The sequence below is a fragment of the Caloenas nicobarica genome, chromosome 3 (assembly GCF_036013445.1).
Source record: "Caloenas nicobarica isolate bCalNic1 chromosome 3, bCalNic1.hap1, whole genome shotgun sequence".
In the NCBI taxonomy this organism is placed as follows: Eukaryota; Metazoa; Chordata; class Aves; order Columbiformes; family Columbidae; genus Caloenas; species Caloenas nicobarica.
Window position 1 is genome coordinate 69,025,087 of NC_088247.1, and position 19,511 is coordinate 69,044,597.

At 40.5% G+C, this 19,511-nt stretch overlaps 1 protein-coding gene across 1 annotated transcript in view; it reads right to left on the reverse strand.

Annotated features, from left to right (window-relative positions):
- The window catches only part of UST (uronyl 2-sulfotransferase), a 169,662-nt gene that overhangs the window by 82,168 nt on the left and 67,983 nt on the right, over positions 1 to 19,511 (reverse strand). Inside the window, exons 3-4 of the mRNA XM_065632722.1 lie at positions 8,226 to 8,381; positions 342 to 421 (exon numbers count right to left, since the gene is read on the reverse strand). Of these exons, the coding sequence (XP_065488794.1) occupies positions 342 to 421; positions 8,226 to 8,381 (236 nt within the window). The remainder of the gene's footprint in view (positions 1 to 341; positions 422 to 8,225; positions 8,382 to 19,511) is intronic.

Genomic DNA, 19,511 nt, shown 5'->3' on the forward strand with positions numbered 1-19,511 from the left:
AGTGTGCTGCTACTGTTAAAACATGAGTGCACAGTCTAAAGACCTAAGTTATCATCTCATGTGTGTTGGCTGGAAACATTGTAAACCAAGATCATCTTGGAGTCAAAGGCATGCAAAAGCATCCTGGGTTTTCTCAAACATACTGCACATAACTATTCTGTAGCAAAGAGAGCGCAGGAGAAAAACTCCAACTTCTGAATGTGACTTTCAGTGCCAGAAAGAAAGCGGGGGGAGGGGAAGTACATTGTATTGCTCATATGGCAAGAAGGAGGGAAAATGTTCTATGCATTAGGATTAATAGATATCAACAAAAAAGACTTTTAACTGAAAAAATGCCTTACCTTGAGAAGTTGAGGAAATGAACATGTCTAGTGAATAAATAGGGCTGCTCAGCAGTGCTTATGTTTTTAATCAATTCCATCTAAAAAAAAATAACAAATAAAATTTTCCATGTTATGTCAACGCACATTTTAAGACGAATATAACTCTCAAATAACATATGATGATGTAGTTCTCAAGTCTGAATTACTCAGGAACTCCTTCCCCACTATCCCTCCCAAGCACCGTCATCAAGACAGCACCACTACTACTTCATGTCTAAGCAAGGAAAGGTCAAGCTGCAGACACCATCCTGCTATCATGGAGCTTGTTAACTTCCAAAAGTGGGTATCAGTTTAAAGAAAGGCATAAACTAAATCTGCACCAGAGCTTTGCAAGTGGCAGCTCCCCTCTGAAGACACTGGCTCTATACATCAGAATGCCAAAATGTAAAATGCCCGAAATTGTAAAAGAAAATGGGATCTGAGCCAATGACCATTTTCATATAACAATAAAAATTGCTAACATTGCCAAAGCACTGATTGATTCAGCTGTTTAAATACAGGAATCAGCACTTTAATTTCTTTTACTATTACAGCAAATTAAGAGTACAAATTAAATGGGCAATCTTAGGAAGATGATGCCACGTTCTAGTTCAGGCACATTTGCCTCTTTTTTTTCTTTTAATAAATGATTTAATTTCAGATCACTAAAGTGGAATAATGTAAACAGCATATACTGAAGACTGCACACCATGGATATGAATGTCTATGTTGTGTAAGCTGAACTATAGCTGTGATCTAGATTGGGGTGTCAAACTCATTTTCACTGAGGGCCACATCAGCCTCGCGGTTGCCTTCAAAGGGCCGAACGCAATTTTAGGACTGTATAAATGTAGGAGTAGTTACATTTGTACAGTCCTAAAATTGCTTTCGGCCCTTTGAAGGCAACCGTGAAGCTAATGTGGCCCCCAGTGAAAATGAGTTTGATACCCCTGATCTAGAGAAAGCTGAAAGTGGCTAGTGGAGCATCATGCTAGAGAGTTGAGATGTTCTGGTTAATTTTGCTTCCTTACTATTAATTTCCTAAGATTTATTTTCTGATTTTCTGTTCCAGGCTGAAATGCAGCCTATAATACGGATGCTGAACACAAATGCATTTGAAATGATAGGTTTACTGATTTTATAAACCCAGTAGTATAAAGTAATACAAAAAGTAACAGAAATTCATAACTGGGAAAAAAAAAAAGAGATAAGAGAAGGTGAATCAAACATTCTTGTTTGAGTCATATCAATTCAGGTACTAAATTCAAACACTATTAAGGAGACATTAATTAAAAAAAAAAATTCTTAAAACTTGAATGCTACAGCTGACATAAACAAAATAAGGAAATACATGGGGTCCAGCCTGTTACATGGTGAAGATAAACTGACTGGTATGTGATGAGTTACTGCACTAAAAGCTTGAAGACCATGGTAGCATTTCCCTGCCATCACATTTAAGTGGCAGCAATTGTCTTTTTTTTTTTTTTTTTTCCTCATTCTATTTCCCAGTTTTGTTATACTGATATTTTGGCATGGTTTTTTTACACTGTGTGTCAGGTTTTACTGTTTATCATCCATCTTTCATTCGCCATTTTTCCTAGGATACATAACCTGCTGCCTTCTTTCAGACTACACAAGCTACCACTATTTAACTTCAAGAACTGAATAAAAAAATGCACACACTAATATGCTTTTCCCTACTTTTGCTCTGCCTTCGACAATTTTATACACATACATCTAAGATGAGCGCTGAAGCAAACAGTTTAGTTTGTCCATTTTCTCAGGATGAGGCTTTTCCTGTCTAACTAGTTCGAGTACCTTAAGCTATACTAGGTATAGACTGTGTATATCAAGGCATATTAGGTCTGAGAAAGGCTGTAAACCCAAGCGAATTGAATCTAAGAAGAGGCTGCCAAAAGAAAGGCAATATGAAAGAAACAGGAGAAAACAAAAATAAGATGTGTGATTTAACAAAAACAAACAAACAAACAGTTGCATCAAGAAAGGATGGAAGATGGCAGAAAGAAGGTGTTGATGTGAGATAAAAACTCTATTCGTGCCACTATGGTCATCACTGTAATTCCATCTTGGAAAAAATGAAAAAGTGTCATAAGAGTATAAATGTGGAGATATAAAAGATAGCATAGCCATACAAAGTAATCCAACTGAGTTTAAAAAGACAGGAAGCTTTAATATAATACTGCTAGATAAACGTGTGGGTGGGCATATGTGTTACGAAGTACCATGGAAGCCTCTCTTGCCCCTCAGCTCACCCTGGGGCTGAACAGGTTGCCCAGAGAGGTGGGAGATGCCCCATCCCTGGAGACATTCCAGGCCAGGCTGGACGGGGCTCTGAGCAACGCGATCCCGTTGAAGATGTCCCTGCTCATTGCAGGGGGGTTAGACTAGATGAGCTTTGAAAATCCCTTCCAACCCAAACTACTCCACGATCCTGTGATCGATTGGCTGACACCAGGAAGATTCACATCATACCACCACCATGTTTCCCATTGCACTTCACCTGCTGTCAGTGTCAGGCTTGTGTCAACCTGCTGCCGGACTGGCACAGGCCCTTCTGCCTCAGGGGCAAAAGGAGCCTGGAAAGATGCACAGAGAGCAGGACAGCATCTGGCTCCTGGATTTTTTTTTTTTTAATCTCTTGCTACCAAACTCAATCACTTGAGCTATGATATTAGTTTAGTCCAAAGCAGACAAAGAATTCTGTTTTGACTTAAAGTACCTTCATATTTAGACACTTAATGATCAACTGGACTTGTAAGCAGATGTGGATAAAGCTACAATGTGCATATGAACAAACAAGAAAAAAAACATTCTTTTTAAAACCCTGCCAAAAGGGTAAGTAAGGCTCAACAGAAACAACACACAGATGTCAAGAGGGAAAAATAAATAACTGTAATGGCTCATGGCCACATGCAAACTGTGGCCATATTTCCCATGGGTCCCTCTCTCTGATCCCACTGTGCTGAACTGATTTCGGCCTAACAAGCTAAACATATAGCTCAGAAATACCTAGTGATCTGCCCCTCCTTTTAAGATGATGTTAAAGGAAAGAAAAAAAAAAGCCCCAAAGAGAAATCTTCCAATGTCTCCCAGAAGAGTAAGGTCTCTTCTCTTGTTGTTGTTCTGTATTGTTTTTCCTTTGTTTTGTGGTTGGTTTTTTTGTTTGTTTTTTTGTTTTTTTGGTTTTTTTACAAGGTGATTAGTGTAGAGGACTAACAGAGAGGAAGAGTGAGCAAAGGGTGTGAGCTGAGGAAAGCAAGCACCTTTGGATGGAACTAGTGATGAAGGCGAGAGGGATATGAACCAGAACACATCCATGTTTGGAGGGAGGATCTGTAAAAATACCCAGAGGAAGCCTGAAAGGAGCACATGCCCACTAGGATAAGGGGACACAAGGAAGCATTCCTCTTTTTTGCTGCTGCCTGGATCTCTCCTGCGGGTATTAGGCCGTTTGTGTGAAACAGTGCTGAAAAAAACAGTAATTTGCTTTTGAAATTAATTACATTGCACCAGAGAGCTAATGCTGCTAAACCAGGATCCCAGGAGAGGGGAGTGCCAGGACACAAGAGCACACGGCGGGAGGCAGGGGGTGGCAGCCTCAGTCCGCACCCACCAGCGCAGCCCGGGGCACAGCCCAGCCACCTCAGCTCAGCCACCACGCACAAGTCAACCACAATCATGGGGCGCTCTGCGCTCCCTGAGGAAAGGGGAGCACGTACACCACACGGCAGGAGTCTGCAGAGATGCTAAACCACAGCAAGCAGCAGCAGAGACCTCTGTGGTGCAGTCGACACACATTTGCTGTCATTCCACCCCTCCCCCTCAAACAGTAATTAATTGTAAGGAACAGAGCTTTTCACCTACATGCTGATTTGCCCCCTAGTGTAAATCTTTCTGTTACTGTGACTCTTTGCTTAAGCTTTTATTCTAAATTTTTCTCTAAAATTAATTTTCTGCACTGACTTTTAAACAGGACCTTTAAAGAAGACCAGATCCACAGAGAAATCCTGTAAATTGCAAGCTATTTTTGAATCTTAAAGCCCATCTGAGCAAGAGCACCAAGAGGCAATACTCCAAGATGAATGATTCTTCCTTGTCTGCTGTCTTACCCCACCACTGTGGGATCTCAGTTGGCCATACTGAAGAAACCATAATGGCTCGGCATAATTTGTGTATTTGTACTCAGCTATTGCTGCATTGCAAATAACAACCCAGCAGATGGCACAGTGAAATGACTCTGAGAGACACTGGACAGGGCCCTCCCCAAAAGAGGAGAAACATGGAGGGATGGCTTTGCTCCAGCCATGGCATTGTCCCTGCACAAAAACTGAACTCGGGCTTGCGAGAGAGGACACCTTCTTCCCCTCTTCTGGAATCGGCCAGCCCTCCACAACAACTGCTCAGAGCAGTCCTGCTTGGTTCGAGATTTGCAATAGGTAAATTCTGCTGGGAACAAAAAGAAATATTCAGATAGTAGTCCCACCCAGACAACATCCAAAACATTACTAGTTTTTTTAAGCTGCTATGTTTCACTGGGAGAATTTGAGGTCAAAATGTATAAAAATGGTGAGGCAACTGGGATTTTCCAGGTGAGGTCAGCTGGATGACAATATGGTCTCCACTAACATTGATACAAACAGGACAACAAAAATAATCTCTATCTGTCTTTCTTGTGAGTTCTTTACCATTTTATACTGTTTTCAATCTCTACTGAAGGCATGTAGGGTCCAGGAGGCACAAGTATCTACAGGTATTTTGTATATCACTTTCATCTCGGTATTCATTTCCATAAACAACTCGCAGGAATGAGACCAGGTCTTCATTTTCAGCTCTCAAAAATTTGGAATGGTTTCAGGAATTACTTCAGCTCCCCAAGCTGCTAAGACCAATTTTCTCTCTTTTAAAGCATTTAAGAAAAATTAGTGATGGATTTTTAGTGTGTTAAAGTGGAATTATACATAAAGCTGGCTGCACAGCCATAAGGATTAGTGGTAGAAGGAAACAATATGAGGATAAACTATCAGTTACTCCCATATGTGATTGGTATTTGTATACCTATAAGCATACTCATTCTTACTACTCCAAATGCAGAAAAATGGGGGTGGAGGAGGAAGCCAAGGGTGAGGAAGAAGTCAGTTTGCAGTAGTTAGTGTGTCATTTTAAAGCCACCATCAACTAGACTGACTTCGTATACATGAATACTACATATTATTTTCTGTATTTTATTTACTCAGAAATATTATAGCAAACAGGTACAACTTTCCAGAACTCACTCCCTTATGCCCATAGGATGTTCAAAGGCTGCACTTCTAATTGCTGGCAGGCACACAGAACTCAGGAAAATTTCTTAGTAGGAAGGAGACTGAAAAAGGCAATGAGAGTAAGGATTCCAGTTATGTGCAGTCTCTGCAGTCATTAAGAACACCTACGTGCTTAACTTTATTTAACAGCAGCAGACTGCATATGCTAAATATTTACAAAAAAGTCTTGGCTGGATCAGGGCTTTAACCAAACACAGGACAGACAAGTGACAGAAGGACGAGAGACGTATCATCAAGAGCGAGAAGCCCATGCTCACATTGGGAGCATATAGCCCAGCCCAGCCCTCTTTTCTCATGTTCAGTACCTGGAGTTTAAGGCCATTCATTCTCTTAACTTCCTCTTGTGTACACTGCATCAAAGGTGGGAGAAAGAATTTTTTCATATTCTGCTCGTAAAAAAAAAATGAGAAGACAACTAAAAATACCCTGGACGACAGAACAGTAACTGTTTCCAGGCATGTTTCCTGGTGATTAAAGGCACTTTTCAGTAAAAGTACTCATTAAATCATGAACCTATTGTAACTATGGTAATAAGACATAAATTAAAAGAGACTCAAGTTATAGCAGGGCAATCTATAGAGTAAATCATCACCTCTATACCAATACTTCCAGCACCATCTGTGTTCCAGTACATTTGCTGTCCAGTAACCTAACAGTTTCTGGAGTACAAAAGGTAATGCAGATATTTATCCTCTGTCAGTGTACTCATTGCATGAAAAACAAGTCTGGGCCTCTCTGGAGGAGCATATTAAGATGCTGGACAAAAGCACAGAGGACTATTGAGATGTGATCTTGTATCATGTTTAACAAAGGACAATCCACCTAGCAGAGAAAAGCGAAACAGAACTGAAACAAAGTGGATGATGAGGGTAAAAGCTGGTAATTATTAACGCCTGAAAGGCTTTTTGGTTTTATGATGGATCTCCTGATCAGCAATGAAACTCAATGAAGGACATAGTCAAAACAAAACCCAAACAACCCGAAACACAAAAGTAGGCATACCCACAGAAATCCTCTACTCTATCTCATATCCAACAGTTAAGCAGGAAAAGTAACCAGGTAGACTCTGTAGCACATTACAGTTTGACCCAGACTCAATGGGACATTTTTGTGAACTCCCCAGGCTCTGTGGTGCTGCTAGTGGGATACACAGAGGGATGCTGCAGTAGCTGCAGCCCAGGGCTCTGTCCCTTCCTTCGGCCATAGACAGGGGCAGCGGGGGGGACACTGGCCTCCTCCACAGCTTTTTGCTGGGGTGTCACACCCAGCTGAGCACAGAAGCCTTTGGGCTGGTGTGGCAGCCCTGGCCAGCTGGTTCGTGCCTTGGGCTGAATTCAAGTGCTGGGTAGGGTTAAGTAAGCTGGCTGGTGGCGGGACCCTCATGGCCACCTTGGAAGGGATGAAGGTTGGACCTCGAGGAGCAATATATGCTCCCAGATTTCCACGAACTGCTGTATCTAAAGTAACAATCTTATGCTCATAAACAGTCTACAAATACATCACCCCCAATCACAGCACAACGCCACTGGCAGGCCCATGTCTGTATTTTCCTCATGGCAGACATCCTTTTGTGGTTTTCAGGCTGCTATTTCTAGGAGTGATGCAGGCAGTCACTGAGACATCTACCTGATCAGCAGATCAAAATAGCAGCTGTGGGCAATGTGTGCAAGTCAAGTCAAGATATAGTCAGGCCTCTGACTATATCTGTACACTTTGGAGTCTGAGGTTTTTTATATTACTTGCACCAATACCTACTGATGGCAGTGATATTCACAGAGGGCACATGGTTACTCTAAATACAAAGGAATTTGGAAACTCGATCTTTTGTGGAATCAAAGCTGCAAAAGCCATGCCTTCTACAGCTTTAAGGGAACATGAAAAGGGGTGTCCCTGTAAGGAGGTTTCATGTGGTATTTTTGCTTGATTTATCAAGGGTTGTGCAATAACATGAAAAAGGCAGATGAGCAAGAGGCTCAGATAGGATCAAGGACATGTCAGATTATAGCAACATGAGTTAATGTGGCCCTGGGAAACAAGTTTCTGAAGCATGTGGTTACTAGAAGTGAATTAAGAAAATGAGAAAAAAACCCCAACCTGTTAGCTCTTATTTTTTCCTGTTCTGCTTAAAGAGATCCAAGCCAGGTCTGAATAAGATGGCCTGATTATATGATAAATGGCTGTGCCCTGCAGATACATTAACATATGTCCCAGAAGCTGTTAGCACCTACCTTCACTTGTACTAACCCGCTTGCCTCTCTGCTGGACTAACTGCTTTGCTGACTAAATTCAAGAGCTGGCTCACTGGAAGGTAGTTTTTCTGGTTAGCTTCCACATGGTGTTGTTCTTGGCTCTACCATCCATTTCTCATATTAAGTGAAGCCACTTAGAGGATGATGAATTCTGGCTGACTACTCAGGTCAAAGTAGCAGTACACCTTTTCAACGTGGCTTCTGCTAGCACAGGCCCTTGTTTCTCAGTTTCACAAACATAATAAGAAAACAGGATCTAAGATGACACTTGCCTGTTCATTTTTGGTCAGTCTTGTTTTGTTATGGATGTCAGATGTAACCAGGTTGAATCCATGTTTCTCTGACAAAATTCTCAAAAGCAAAACCACAGTTCGACTCCCACACTTTCCAACTCTGTTGTAGACCACCTGGCTGGGGAAAGGAAGTACCTAAATAAAAATTGAAAAAAATAGAGTCAGAATATTGGTATTTTTGTTTCTGCGTACCTCTGAATCACAGAATATTTTGACTGCAAACCAACAGATACATAAAGGAGAATTTCTAGGATCCTACCCAGGCCAGGAGAATTAACTTCCACCAGCAAGCTACAAGCTCTTTAGAATAGAAACAAATGGCTCAGGAGATGGCATGCTGAGACTTCCCCCTCATGATCTAGCTTAAGGTAACAATGCAGATCAGTAGCTACTCCAGAAACACTAAATCACTGCTGATGTTTTCTAGTGAAGATGATGAGGGGCTTAAGCCTTTTGCCTGTAACCGCAATGCAAATTGTCAGCTCTAGTGACACCTCCCATACAAAGATTGAAGAGGAGTGAATTTGCACTACAGTTTGGCAACTCAAAGTGAAGTTGACGTAATGCAAGAGGAATGCTTGAATCGCAAAACTTCAGCTTAAAAAGAAAAAAAAACCACAAACCAACAAACAACCAGTTGTATAGATCAGAGTTAATCTGATCTATAGTTAATCAACTCTTTCCATTTCACATATAAATAAAAATCATCCAAAAAGACTCAGAGAACAAATCATGCCACTGGCTAGGTATGTTCTGGTGGAATAAACTACGCCAGGGGCCGCAGGTGGCCTGGATGCCAACTGGCACAGTCTGGTCACATCTGTACAGGTAATGCTCACTAAACCTCAAAGCAGAACAGCCACATCCAACCTGCCCACCAGGAAGGGTCTCCAACCCACGCCAACTCTTGTGCCGTGCTCTCCTCCCTGGATAACTGGAACAAGCAAGTAGGAATTCACTCTCTTGAAGTACACTGGATTCAGCTTTGTTTTGTTCCTGGACAATGCCCATGGGCTATTCTTCCAGTAAAAGGCATTCTGAAGTCATACTGTTGCACTAGATAGGTATTTGATGTATAGCATACAGCAGCAGCATTTGATAATATAGGCCAAGAGGAATGTTTTCAAGACTTTTACATTGGCTAAGTCAGGAGCTCACAGTTTCACCCACAGCAGTGCATATATGGCACTCACTTATGGAAAGCTCTTTTTTCTATTTAAGACAAGGGACACAAAATGTTTCCTGACATGGGGCCCTGGTTCCAGGCGACATGTGTTCAGCACAAAGAATGGCTCATGTGCCAAAGTGATTGCATGTCAACCTATAGTTACTTTTGCTGTTGATGCAATCACAGTCTCCCATCAGAAGGATTTCTAACACACAAGCAGTCAAATAAGGCATATGGGCTTCTGGCACTTCTCACTGTAATAGATCTTCATCAGGGAAGAAAAAATTATTCCTTGGGCATATTCCTTGGGATTAGTTTCAAATAAGACTGAAAACTAGGACAAAACCCAACCAACCAACAAACAACAAAATAAAAAAAAGAAAAATTAAAGAAAAGGAAAAAAACCAAAAATAAAAGAAAAAATAAAAGGAAAAAGAGGAGGGGGGAGAGAGAGGGGGGAGAGAGAGGGGGGAGAGAGAGGGGGGAGAGGTTAAAAAAATAAAAAAAGAAAAAGAAAAAAAATCTGGATTCCCTTATATATAATGGGAACATACTGGCACTTTGCTATCAGCGTTACATTTCAAGACCAAAAGAACTTTACTACTGTTACTAGCTGCAGTGTTTAGGTTACCCTTGACTGCAACATAAACATGGAAGCCATCATTCACCAAATTACCTGGGGAAGGTGTAGGTATTTGGTGATCACAGCCTTGGTTTTCCAAGTTCCAGGAAATCACATCTGCTGATTCGGCAAGTAAACATGGGCCTCCCGAGGCTCATATAACACCCACAAAACACACTGACTCTTACTATTTTGTAATGTTTTTCATAGAGTTTTCTACGAGAAACCTAGCCCCATTACTCCTTATCAATCTTTCCTTCAGAAGCCTTGCTTCCTAGGAAATGCAAAATCTCAGCCTCAATGATTAGAAAACTCCACAGGTGATGAATGCAACATCTCTATGTTACAGCTGTAGTGAACCTTTTTCAAAACAACTGCTAATGATGTCTGCAAGGTTAACAGGTGAACACATTTTGTTTATTATAACACCAGGGACACCATCTTGAAAGTTTTTCCTATTCAATAACACACGAGCCGTTTTCTGGATCATCCCCTTCTTGATTCATTTCTTTGCATGACAAAACTCAGCATCATAATTTACCATGGCCCTCCACGCAACAAGACTGTAACTTGTGGAAGGGGAGCTTCTCCTCTGGTCAAACACTTTTTGTGTACTTTGCTGTCCAAGTATGCAAAAGTCTTCAAGAGAAATATGAAGTAGATGCGGACAAGTGCAAGTGAAAAAGCAAGAGCATGTGTTTGCTTAGCATCCTGGAAATGTGGTAAACGATGAGTCTTCATAGGGCTATGTAAATGTTTAAATGTTTAAAAGTGCTTTACAATTATTAACTGCTTTGATTTGCATAGCAGAGTTGCATTTTGCAACACAGGGAGCAAAATTTTTTCCTCACTCGCACTTCACTCATTTCAAGTGGAATTTTGCTGCACCCAGACTACATTCAAGTTCTAATTAAATCCCTGGCTTAATTAGCTGGTAACTTTGGGTGAATCTTATTAATACCATTGTTTAAAAAAGGAAATAAAATTAAAGCAGGTCTTTGTAAAGTCTCTATTCTAAGTGCAAACAACTTTACCAGCTAAAAAACGAGTTTGGCCAGTTCTCACCTTTGTTTTTGAGACTCACCTTCCCATGTAGCACAGTTCTATTCTGCACACAGACAATAACCATAGCAACTCTCAAAAAAACCCTGTAACCAAATACTCACTGCAGATAGAGAAAACTGAAATAAAGGGCTATTATTTTCAGACAACTGTTTAGCTTAATGGAGGCCAATATATCAATGCCTCAATTCAGTAAACATCTGAATGCACTTAGGTAAAATCAGACAAGATTCAAGATAAACACTACAGCTCAAAGCTCGCTTCAGAAGAACACAATCATTAACAGTAATCAAAACTTCACTTGCAGTGCTGCTGGTTATGGTTACCTTTAGGGAAATGTTGCTGAAGGTTTGCTCATGTTTCATCTGTTTACGTCACCATTCCACTTACACACCTCAATGGACCAGAAAGCGTGTCCAGTACACAAAGCCACGCAGTACACAGGCTTTTGGTGCAAAAGCGAGTATTTGTTTAATGTGATCAATTCTCTTTGGATGCTGCAAATCTGCTTTCTGCATTTTAGAAAGTGTCTAAGTAATTTCTTAGAAAAAGAAATGCTTCTTCCAGAAACCAGAGTTTGTATCAGGCCAAGCAAGCAAGAGACAAAACTTCTTCAGAGAGGCATTTTTACTCCTCACAATCCACATAATAGCAAGACTCAATGTAAGAGATGATGGCAGAGGAGGCACTTGAAAAGAAGGCTCCTATTATATTAGCAGAAACAATATGGAAAACAGCAACTGGAGGTTTACAAAATGCTAATGGGATTACAGTTTATTTGACACTAAGAATATGTATCATGTAGACTGACTAACTGCTGAGGTGATGCTCTGGTAACATGATATTCATGTAACAATATTCACAAAATAATTAGAGTGACTTTATTGAGCACTGCATCAATGCCCAGAGGTAATATAAACAATTCAAACATGTAATTCACTTTGGAGTTATATGAATTAGTACTTACAGCTGTAAAAAAAGCAAACCCCATGGTATAATTGCAACAGCTCTCTCCAAGGGTTTGGAAAGTTATACAGCAATTTACTTGTCAGTTTAAACTGAGGTGTTTTTTCTTGTTGTTGTTCCACAGTTAAAGATATCAAGAACCATTGCAAATGAAAACAAGGAGAAGAAAAGGCAAGTTTATACCAAAATGCATTTGCATTATGGACGAAAACTGCTCAAGCAGCTCTGTGGGCAGGTCTGCCGGTGTCAGGAGGGGGACCATTTCTCAGCCTGACAAAAACTGGAGCTTCCATCTTCAGTAGTGGCTTTGTCTCCAGGTAAACCTTTGCACCATTTAAAAAAATCAGACTGGATAATTACTTGCAGTGTCAACGATTTAGGGATCCATTCAAAGGACTAAATCATTCCACTTTTACTGGGCCAAATCCAGTATAATTTTGCCAATTTGCAAACAATTTCACAGCCCAGGTACAATTGCCCAGACGAATAATGCTTATCAGAGATACACATTCCCAGAAACAATCTTATTTCCACAACTTCTGCACGTGACTGACTGACCCCTGTCCTTATTCATGAGAGGGGCCAGACATAGGCACCAGACCTGGCTTCTCCTTTCTGAGCAGACACTAACCTGTGATCACATAATGTTGCATGTTTTTCACGTGAATGAGGCCAACCAACACAGACAAAACTGGTCAGGTCTTGTGAGCAATGAAACATTTGCTGACATCACACATCTCGCAACCCCTCTATTTTTCTTCCTGTCCGACTCAGACAGAATCATAAGAATTTAAAAAATGGCTTACTAGGTCAAAGCAATGGCCCATTTGGCTCATGAATGCTGGAAGATGCTCATTAGGCACCTGCAAACCTGAGCACCATCAGCAGTTCTCTCCAGGATCTCTCCTCCTCCTCCAGAGACTGCATATTGCATATGCAGTTAGAAGGCACATCTTTGTATGTTGCCTGGAGAATTTCTGCCACAACCTGCTACACCAACAAATTCCAGAATTTTCTTATCCACCATGCATTTACTTCTTAGCTCATCTTCTACCATTTCCAGAGAATACCCATTCTTGCATTGTGGGTTTCAGGAAGACAGATCATATAATTCAGTCATTAGCTCTGATATCTTCTTAGATCCATTGGATGCCTATTTTTTAATTAAAATTTGTCACAAGCCTGCCATGACCTATTGAAAGACAAACACAAAGGCCACTAAGAGACAACATATTCCAAACCTAACTTCAGGAATTGCTGAACAAAATCTCATTCCAAACAAATAGTAACTTGATGAAAAATTGCTAACACAGAGATAAGTCAGTAGAAAACATGACTGAAAGATGACAAAGAGAGAAAACAAAACAAATTACTAGTTAGCCTCCTCCTTCCCCAGCCAAACCACACAGATCCAGTTATGTTGAGATCCATGTGTGGACCGTAGTGACACGGGACAGAGACAAGCTTTTGGAATGCACTGACTCTAAAGCAGACCAGACAGCATGATCTTCTCTGTGGGTCACTGAAAATACACTAGAAACTGCAAGAAAGGTAAGGATGAAGTTAGTTTGTTTTCAAAGTTTGAAAGCCATACAACTGCAGTGGAGAGCTGAAAACAAGGCAGAAGAAGAAACAGAAGATTCTTCTGTTAAATTTTCATTAAGCAACTAATTTAATTGAAAAAGGATGATTTCCCCCCCACCCTACTGCAAACAATGCATTTCATCTGTGTGGCAGCTGATATATTTGGAATAAGTTAAAATCTGTTCTCTAATGATTCAACATCCCTAAGTACCAAAATAAATTGAAAACATAAGCAGGCAGCACAAGCAGCAAAAGGAGGCTGGCTGTAGACATAGTCCTCAAACTTAATAAGACTAAAGAAAAGCATCACCACGAAGTGTCTGCCAAAGCTAATGGTTCTTGATGCAGCCCACAAAACAGATCTGTAAAGCCAACATCAAAATTTCCAATAATTATTCTGTGAAGAAGTACTGCACCCTCACAAATCTAAAAAGAGCTCAGTTCAAAGCATAGTAAAGTCTCCCTGTTAAGTCTCAGATCAGGTCCTATTACGAGATACTATGGATATACATACAGCAAATTGGAATTATGATAATATCAATAGCAACCTGGGAAAATTATGAAGAAAAGGTGAAAGATCAAGCTTTCAGTTTTGGTTGCATCCTGTCAGCAAATTTTCTTTTCCTACTTTTAAACCTTACACCTGATTTATTTTCTTACAACAGCCACTCGTAGCTGAGCAAAACCTCTTCTTCTGCAATCTGCTGCACAAGATTCCCTGCCAAAGAGAGCACAGAACCAGGTGTATTTCAGGCATGTGAAGTTACAGCAACGTTCACATTCAGCACATGTACTCAAAGAGACAAATGGGTTGGTAAAGACCAGATGCTCCATTCACTCAGCAGTTTCAAGTGGTCACTGAAGTCGGGCAGCCTCCAGCAGTATGAGCAGGACTCCTGGATTTCATCACTCAGCAATGCTTGCTGTGTGCAAGGGATGGCAGCTTCAGCTCCTCAGGGATGAAGCAGGTGAGAGGGAATCACCCTTCCAAACACGTAACTGCTTAAGCAAATATTTTCCTTTCACTCTTTCTTAACACAGCATGCTTTTCAACCTCCTCTTCATTCTTCTTGCTTTCCTCTACAGTTTGCAACTTGTTCACCTCTTCTGGGACCAAAACCAGACACAGTGCTTTAACTTGTCACCCTAGTACCAGCAAAAACAGGTTATGCTTTATATCTTGCAGTCACCCCTTTTTATAATACATCTCAGGATGGCATTTAGAAGAATCAAAGCGTATAGGACTGTCGCTGGTATAGAGAGGGGTGCAGAATAAAGCCACCACACTTTTTCAGCTTTACCCTACATGAGTGTATGCAGATTAGAACAGAAAAAGGACAGGAAGACCCTCACTAGTTTTCTTGTGAAAAGCGATATTTTCATCTCTTACTTGTAAAGTTCATAACATTATCAAATCATCTTACTGGTATGCCCTTATCTCATAACAAGATAAAGGAAATAAATGATATAGGGCCATGGTTCACTGATGCTGGCATTTGTTGAGGGAACTACCATGAATTCAGGTAGGTTAAGAATTTTGGTGTCACTTTAATTACCCAGTTTTGCACTGGAAGGTTCTCCATGTAATATCAAAAAAACCCTTAAGCTGCAGAATTTGTGCAAGCCAGATTTTAACTCCAGAGCAGCTTCACATTATATGTATATGTATCTTGGAACTGTAAAGTTTAAAACTGCTGTTTTTCCTCCTGAGCCCAGGGTTTTGCACACTCTGTGATGTGCTTAGAACACACTGGCACAGTTATTCTCTGTTTAAGTAGTAAATCCTATCACATCCAACACACATGTTTATATTGGATACTTACAAAGTGAGAGATATTAAGTAGCTAAGCCTGGTTTTAAAACTTTTTATAATACATCATGGCACTGGTGTTCCCTTAAGTAACCTAACTACATTACAGTAGTTTCTACCCTTTCAATGCAATATTCACAAATTCATAAATTCACCCTGGGAGCAAATAATATTGGATTTGATTGTGGTGAGTGGTGGACTAAATAATTCATTCCTCTGTATGCACTTGTCTTTCTTCACATTAAGGTTTAACCCTTTTGTACCTGTTGTGGTTGACCATCTATTAGGCAACAGCTAGTGTAACAACTCACGGTTTCACCATTGCCAAGGATCTGTCATACTATGTTTCAGTTTGCCCTCCTGCCCGTTACTTCAGGCTCCCTTCAGTAGTTTCAGATTTTATTTTAATGTCTCCAGCATGCCTGTCTTTTCCACTGCACTTTGCACAGGCACTTTATAAGTCAATTACAGCATGAAGTAAAGGTTGTTTATAGCTGTAACTGCATTTTAATTTGTAAAACAGGCCAGTTCTGCTGGACTGCAACCCACACACTTGTTACTGATGAGCTGGCTCCGAGATGCTCTTGCTCCACATGCTCAGAGGAACTCGAAGGGACTGAATCTCCATCACAGGTTCTGCAGTTAACAGATTCAAATCTACTTCATGACAATGTGTCACCACCTGGAAGGAGCAGCACCAAGAAGCACCTACAGGAAGGACAATGTGCTGCTGGCCAACTCTTCCAGCAGGGCCAGAACACAGTGGAAATCCCAGTGTCATTCCAAATTACTCGCAGGACCAGAATACTTTCCCTGGCTGACCACAGCCCACGTCTGAGTCAAATGTGGATCCTGCGGCATTGGAGATGCCGCGTGTCAAAGGCAACAATAGATGAGGCTCAGCATCAAGTTCTCCCATTTCACCCTTCTGCAGTCTGAAATGATTAATCTGGCTTGCTCAGGCAAACAAAACCTCATTCCTGCGGACTGACGCAGGCCTCCTTTCCATTTCAGAGGGAGCTTCTTCCTGGATCGACTCAAAATCCCTGATGGTGGCAGCAGCAAAGGCCTCCACACTCCCCCAAGATGGTGGGGCATCATGGGTGCTGTCCCGAGAGTTACCTGTTCACATGCACCCTGCCCTGTCCTTACAATACTCCCCCAAACTCCACCTGAATTACCATGATACCATCAGCCTCGCACAGACCCCTTCAGCCCAGTCAAGACACCGCCCTCTATTTGCCTGATATTTTGACTCTACTGTTGACTACTCATACGTGAATTCACAAGCTCATTCTTGATTAAGCTCACAGCCCTTACTAGAGTACTTCACCACTATTTACTATTTCCTGAACTTTATAGTTTGGTAAAGCCATGACCTACCAGCTCATCTTCAAAACCATGAGGCTTTCAAAACAATACTAGAATTTTTGTATACACATATTTCCCTCACCCTCGGTATTGCAAGCCTCCACAGCATCCCAAGTTCCATGCTTTCAAATTTTTTTTTCTTTTTTTTTTTCCTTCAAACATCATAGCTAGGAATTTTTTTTTTTTTTTTCTCTCTTCAAGTAAACTGAGATTCAGAATTGTTTAATGGTAACAGTTCGGGATTTAAGGACAGCATTAAAAATACAAGACTTGTGGTAAAATCATGACTCAATCTGAGTCACACGGCTTAGCAACATCAACCAAATCAGTCTGTCACTCTCAAGAGATATCCTGTTATGCTATCCCTATCTAAAATGGGAGACTTTTGCTTTTCCACAGAAGGTTTAGGTCATCCAGACTCAGCTGTAATTGGACTTCAGTATTATAATCCAGCACTTCCTAATAAAAATATAATGAAGGTGGCCATGATTGAGTGGTTATGACATTAATCAATTAATATGAACAAAACAAGCAGACATCAGTAGTTCAGTACTATTCAAATATTTTTATGACCCCATTCACAGTTAATAGTACAGATTTGATTCTAGCTTTTGGCAATATCTCTGTAATACTAGTGTGCTGTATCATTCACCAACTGTAGCTTCAGCAGGATTCTAACTGATTACCAACAGACAATGAGGAAATCTTCTGGAAAATTGGAATTTTCTTCCCTTGAGATACTGTCATTTATAAGAAAGAGGAACACAATTTGAAAAGAACATAAAATTATTCCAAGTATTTCCACAATTATTTTTCACCAACTTTACTAAAATGAGGGAAGTGGATATTTTTTTTTGTTTTTAAACACAGTATTTTATGGACTCTACTAGGCTAAAAACTCAGTTATACAATTAAACAGTACTTCAAACTATTAAAGGGAATATTTGTGTTTAAGGCCCTTGAATGTAATTTATCTGTGTGCACAGGTCCTTTATGTGTATATATCAGCTGCACCAAAAGGGGGACATTACCCTGATGCTCTTGCCAAGGCCCAGGGGAAAAACTTTCAATCAATAACAACAGTAGGTTTGATAAAGATCTCATCTTTTGTCCTCAAAGGTCAGCCTCACCATTTTGAATGAAGGAAAAAACCTCAGGAAGTTTTGCTAAGGGAATAACTAGCCCAAATGCTGGAGCAAAATACACCCATTTTATTAGCTGAAACACTCAGACCTGAAATAAATCAACTGAACATCATCAGTCACTAATGAACATCAATTTCAGTGTTATTTAAAAACAGGCTAGCATCATCCGTAGGCATCACTGAAGACTCCAGTCTACAGAAAAAGGATAAGTAAATGACCACTTTGCTAATACCTTAACATTGATATTTTCAGATGAGTATAAAAAAAACCCAGGAGGTAGTGAAATAGAGAGTTAAACCAGGAAATTCAAGTGCTTTAACTTGAAGAGTTAATTTTTGCTGACAGAGTAGGAGGTCGGTTACATTTGGCTCAACTGTATTCCCTTTTTATCTGTCACACACTAACACCATCGAGACCAGAGATGTGTTAGGGTTACTAGAGGTTGTATCTACCCGCAGAAAAGCACACACAGATCTGTCTTAGGACTCGTGAAAATCTAGGATTAGTCAGTCTCTGGTCAAGTCTTTGGTGCCTAAGGACTAAAGAAGTGGCCTGTGCCAGACACATTACCTTCAGACCACTGGCAAGGGTGACCACTGCTGATCTTGAACAGTCAGGTAAACCTTTACTGTAGGAAGACATGAAAAACTGGCTCAGCTGGCCTTAAAGGGAGAATCAGAACCACATCAGTGATATTCATGTACAGCAGCGAGCAAAGCTTTGCTTATCTACTCACACTAAGAAAGTTGCTGTCGCCACCTTTATTTGAAAAACCAGCCCAGTACCCTGATCTCCTGAAATGTGACAACACTATTTCTTATTCAGAGAATAAGTGCTATTTTCAGTTCATCAACTGGGAGGAAAAAAAACCAAAAAAACCAAAACAAAACAACAAAACAAAACCCCACAACACAGTATTAACAAAAAAAAAAAAAAAAGTTTTGGCACCTAGCCTTGACACAAAGCCAAAACCAACATGATTTCCAACAAAACACTGGAATTTACTCTGCAAAACAGCTACAGTCCAGTGTTTATCAACTGTTGGTGGCCTTCTACTACAGCTAACTACATACCACCAATATTAGCTATCAGTCTTTTCAATCCTGGGCAATGGACTGTTGTTCATTATCTTAATTTCTAGTTTTTAAGCATTTTTAAGCAGACACATAAGATTAGAATCCTTTTGACTCTAAAACTTACTGCCTAAACATACCAAATCCCCCTTGCACATTTTCATTTCATTCAAGGAAGGCTGTAATTCCCTCTGATGAATAATGCAGGCATTAGAAAAACACTGGAGAGCTTCACGTAATAGTGCCACATAGGACTGACCACAGGTGAATGCAACAGGGCAAAGTTATGCTGCCCAGGGTAAGTCATCACCAGGACTGAAAGAAACAAATCGAGGGCTTTGTCATCTGCCCATTACACGTGCTACTAAAGGAAGGTGCATCATGTCATCTGTGCTTTGTGAGCATCACAACTGAAAATACTATTTATAACGAAATTCTTTAAATGTTGGATTCAGGATTAATTT